The sequence below is a fragment of the Nannizzia gypsea genome, genomic scaffold (genome assembly GCF_000150975.2).
Source record: "Nannizzia gypsea CBS 118893 supercont1.3 genomic scaffold, whole genome shotgun sequence".
Lineage (NCBI taxonomy): Eukaryota > Fungi > Ascomycota > Eurotiomycetes > Onygenales > Arthrodermataceae > Nannizzia > Nannizzia gypsea.
Window position 1 is genome coordinate 2350508 of NW_003345199.1, and position 4440 is coordinate 2354947.

The 4440-nt window shown below is 49.5% G+C and overlaps 3 protein-coding genes across 3 annotated transcripts in view; 1 reads left to right on the forward strand and 2 right to left on the reverse strand.

Annotated features, from left to right (window-relative positions):
* Positions 1-287, reverse strand: part of MGYG_09045 (hypothetical protein) — a gene marked incomplete at both ends in the record, with an annotated part of 1438 nt that extends 1151 nt beyond the window's left edge. Inside the window, one exon of the mRNA XM_003174087.1 lies at positions 90-287. Coding sequence (XP_003174135.1) covers positions 90-287 — 198 coding nt within the window. The remainder of the gene's footprint in view (positions 1-89) is intronic.
* A 342-nt stretch (positions 288-629) lies between these two features.
* On the reverse strand, positions 630-3031 carry MGYG_04312 (lanosterol synthase; the record flags this gene model as incomplete). Its single annotated transcript, XM_003174088.1, has 5 exons — positions 630-720; positions 785-2130; positions 2172-2229; positions 2300-2763; positions 2876-3031. 5 exons carry the CDS (start codon positions 3029-3031, stop codon positions 630-632), a joined length of 2115 nt encoding a protein of 704 aa, XP_003174136.1.
* Positions 3032-3750: 719 nt separating this feature from the next.
* The window catches only part of MGYG_04313 (hypothetical protein), a gene marked incomplete at both ends in the record, with an annotated part of 1822 nt that continues 1132 nt past the window's right edge, over positions 3751-4440 (forward strand). Inside the window, one exon of the mRNA XM_003174089.1 lies at positions 3751-4410. Within this exon, the coding sequence (XP_003174137.1) occupies positions 3751-4410 (660 nt within the window). The remainder of the gene's footprint in view (positions 4411-4440) is intronic.

Here is a 4440-nt window from a genome sequence, read left to right on the forward strand (position 1 = left end):
CGTATCGTCACTCTGGTAGAGTACAATAGCCCGTCTCATCTGTCCAGCAATAATCTGCTCTCGTCTGCTCGCTGTATGCCTAGAGCAACAGCCATATCGGCATCGTGGAGAGCTTCCTTTAGCTTAGGGCCTCCATCCGCAGGCTTTACTCGCGAATAAGCGGTTGATCGTTTGATATAGTAATCTGTTGCATGAGGGTTAACAGTCAAGGCTTTGGTGTAGCATTTAATTGCGGCAGCAAAGTCGGAGTTATCCAGAGCCTTTGCTCCCTTCTGAGCGTCATCCATCTTGCAGGAGAAGTGACTTGGTCAGCGTAGATTCACTGCTATTGTTGGTGATGGTTACGTAGTGGACTTTGTGTGTTTTGGATGGAAGCTCAGCGAAAGCTTAAGATAACTTGCTATCTTCACGTGACCTTGCCGCGGCCCGCCTGGACTAGGATTGGCGATTGACGGATAGAGGTAGAAAAGGAGATGAGAAATTGAAGAAAAGGAGGGTCATAATTAATATAGAATGGAGTATCTCCTATTAAAAATTATTAAAATTATCGTAAATTAAAGTTTGGTTGATGATTTTGTTTGACCTGCCCCATCCGTTTTAATGTAAATATCTTTTGCGGTGGTACAGATCTACAAAAGCTCCTCATTGCCGAATTTCTTTGCATAAAGCCCTAGAGCACGAATTGGCCAGTAGTACTTATAGTTCGGATATGTGATCATGCTAATATATGTCAGTAATCCCGAGGCAGAAACCACAAAGAGGAAGGCTATCAAGAAAAACTTACCAAGACATATTGAAAACTCCCTCGATGCCATCCTGCAACCATTCACCATTTGGCTGTTGTCGAGACATGAGAAGCTTCATGGCGCGTTGCAAAGGCTCCTTGTGTGGATAGTCTGCTTCCATCAAAGCGAGACAAGCCCAGGACGTCTGCACAACCTGGGAGGTATGGTAATGGTGATAGACCTTCTTTGAACAGCTGAGGTATGATTCACCCCAACCGCCGTCCTCCATCTGCTTGGACAGCAGAAACTCACAGCCACGGCGAGATCGTTCACTAGTGGCGTAGGTTTCGCCCACGGTAGCCAAACTTTCCAGGCTGAACATGGCGGCATATGTGAAGCAGATACCCCAACTTCCATACCAGCTACCATCTGGCCGTTGTACTCGAAGAAGTTCGTGGTCGTGGGCTTCGCGAACTTTTCTAATATCCTCTGTTCTATAGTCAGGGAAGAATTTGCTAAAGTAGGACAAAGCCGTGACGACTGCAGTGGTGCATTCGGGGAAAGTGTATCCAATCATTATACCGCCGAATACTTCTGCAGCATTGAGCATCTCGACGTATTCTGAGGCCCTAGCAGGCTCATATTCTGGGAATCCACCACTTGGGTTAGGCATTCTGAGGAGGGTATCCACGGCGTCCTTGAGACGCCGGTCAGAGATTAGGGCTGGGTAGCCAAATTGCTTTTGTAGCTGAAGAGCAGATCGTAGACCTTCTGCGGTGCAATCACTAACGGTGTATCCCTGGGTCTTGGTGCTAAACGGCCATGCTCCCTTCGTCTCGAACCGATAGCAGTCCTCTTCTTGGGGAATAGTTTCTAGCATCTGATGATCTTCAACGAACTCAAGGGCTTTTACCAACATTGGCTTCCATTTGGGATCCTCCGCGAGACCTGCGACAACTACGGCCTGAATTACGAAAGCAGTATCCCATAGTTGAACTCCATTAGTGCCGTTCATTAACATTCCCTCGTCTTTCATCCACAAGAAATCGTGTAAACGTTCCAGGTGGCGATTGAAAGACTTGCTCTGGGGCCCATCATGGATGTAACAGGAGAGAGTGTTCATTGGAGCGTTGACAGGACCAAGACATGCATAATCGGTGTTCTCATCTTCCCGTTGGATTAGGTGCCAAACTCTGGCCTCAGCTGCTTTTACAAGCCCTGGCCAGCGCAGGGAAGCCCATACGTTAGCAAGGATCCAGAAGAGGACCTTCAAAAGTATGGATTTTGGGTGATAGTTGTCTGCATCAGCAATACAGCCCCTGTAAGACGCAAAATTGATAGAATCGTAGGACTGGGGTGTATATTTCTTCCCGTATTTCTCGGGTAAGAGAGTCTGCTGGGGTGGCTAAACCGTTTGGAGTAGACATAGGTCATTGGAAGAAAAACTTGTCGCATATGAACCCACCACCGCCATGGAGCAAACGGTACCCAGTCAGGCAGTAGCCTATATAAATTTCGCTACTTGTTAGAGCGACGTAAATCCCTCTAATGAGAAAGAAGGGCCATGTACTAACCATAACTCAGGAGGGACTGGGTTGAGAGCATCCCATCCCATGACTCCGAGGACACAGAGCCAGAATTTGGCCCAATGAGGTCCATACAGAGCACCGCCCAGCTCATGTAGTTTGTTCCGCGCCTTCACCATACGAGGATCCTTGGGACTGGCTCCTAGCAATCGCAGCGCAACATAATTCATCGCAGTGCCAAACACAGAGCTGTGGCCCTCGACGTGAAGTCCCCACCCGCCATCTTCTGGATGCTGCCGGGCAAAGAGGTATCTCTTGATCTCAATAGAGAACTCCGGCGGTACCGGGGTGTGTGTCACATACCAGGTTACGATTAGACCGGGTAGGAGGAACATGGGTCCACCATACTCGCAGGCCCAGTTCCCCGGTTCCAATTGAAGTTTAGAGAAGAACTCCAAGCCATTGGAAGCGGACTGCAAGGGAGTTTTGGCTGTCGGAAGCTCTGGTAGGTCCTAAAGTGCATGGAAGCTGGGTTAGCTCTAGTTACACGGCTAAGGGAGTAAAAACAACAAGCAAGCTGCTAGGACAGGCCTGAAGGGGGGGAGGGGAAAGGAAAGCTCCAACCAGAGGCTGACTGAGGAAATACTTGTCTGCTATAGTCTGCGGCCACTCGTCGACCTCCTTGTCCGTCCGTAGATAGTGCCATGTCTGGGTCCCACGGTCATTGCGGAGTCTCCATCGCGAGTGGTCGGTAGTCTGATCTGCCCCTGTCCTCGACATGCTGCACTCTCTGTTCTCCCTCTTGCTCCGCTCTTGCTAATTGAGTATCACTGAGTATTGTCCGCGTCTCGTCGTTCAATTGTACTCAATGCTGTGTTGGTACTTCACCACCCCCTGTTATTATTATGCTGCCTTGGCCCATCTATAAAACAACTTTTGATATTAGGGAGTCAAGAAAAAGTGTTCGTCACGTGAAAATAAGGTTCGTGGGGGCGGCAGATCTGTTGTTCCGCAAGTCATGTGAGCAGCCTTTTTCGCTTTCTGTTTTCTTACTTCAAACCTCCGAAACGTCTTGTATGTCCTCCTACTTTGACCAACGAGCAGGACACCCGTCAGTACATACAACAGCTGTTTGAAGCGCCAGGACACTGCTTGCAAGTACATCTTCTGCACTCGCCCCGCTGGCTTACTGCGTTACCCCCTTTTTTTACATATCACACCGCTCCTGGCACGGCTTGCACCAATACTGAACTATACAACTCTAAAAAGGAGCCTGACTGTCTACATACCTATTACCTGGATTTTTTGATAACAGCAACGCCATGCAGAAGACTACAAATTCTCTGTAAAAACCACTCTATTATCATACGAGAGTGTCTCTGAGCCGACATTTGCACTCCATTCTTGTTCACTGTGTCCTTTTTGCCCCTGTACCTCTTGCTTGTCTCCTAATCTTTTGTCTCGTGTGATCAGTCTCTTCCGCTTGGCCCGACAGCAAGATGTCTTCAAATTCTACATCAAACGGGCCTGGCAGGTGGCGAGGAGGGGCTAGGGGAACTCGCCGTGGCGGCCGCAGCGTTCGAGGACGCAGCGGCGGCGGTCGGGGTGGTGGCAGGCAGCTGGTGGCTGATCGTGACCTCTCGCCAAAGGCAGGCGCTGTTGTCCAGCGGTTTCGGCAGCGCCAAAAGGACCTCGGCCAGATATTCCGCAAAGTCGCGGCCGTGCAGAAATCAGCCGTTTTAGCATTGGCTACTCGCTCGGAGGCTTTATTGATCAAAGATCCAAAGGCACATATGGCCTCCAACCTCTATAGCGAGGTGCTTCAGGGACTTGAAAAGAAACTCCGCAAGGCTGAAGACTTGATTGAAAAAGAATACAACTACCGCGAGCGGAATCTAGATGTCTGGCGGGAAACTGAAGAGTTTCGGATCAAAACCCATTTCGAAAACAAGATCGACAATGTGATGAATGAACATATCATCGCCGCTCAAGGCTCATTCATGGAAACCTCAGAAAAGTCGCGCATTGCCGCAGATGAAGACCACACAGAAACAGAAGAATCAGCTTCTGAGCCGCGGACACCAGTCAGTCCCCGGTTTGCTCGTGGATTTGACAGCTCCTTTGTCCGAGACCCAGAAGGCGCTGCGCTGTATGAGCGTGTGGAGAATGGGTGGGAAGACCTAGCCCAA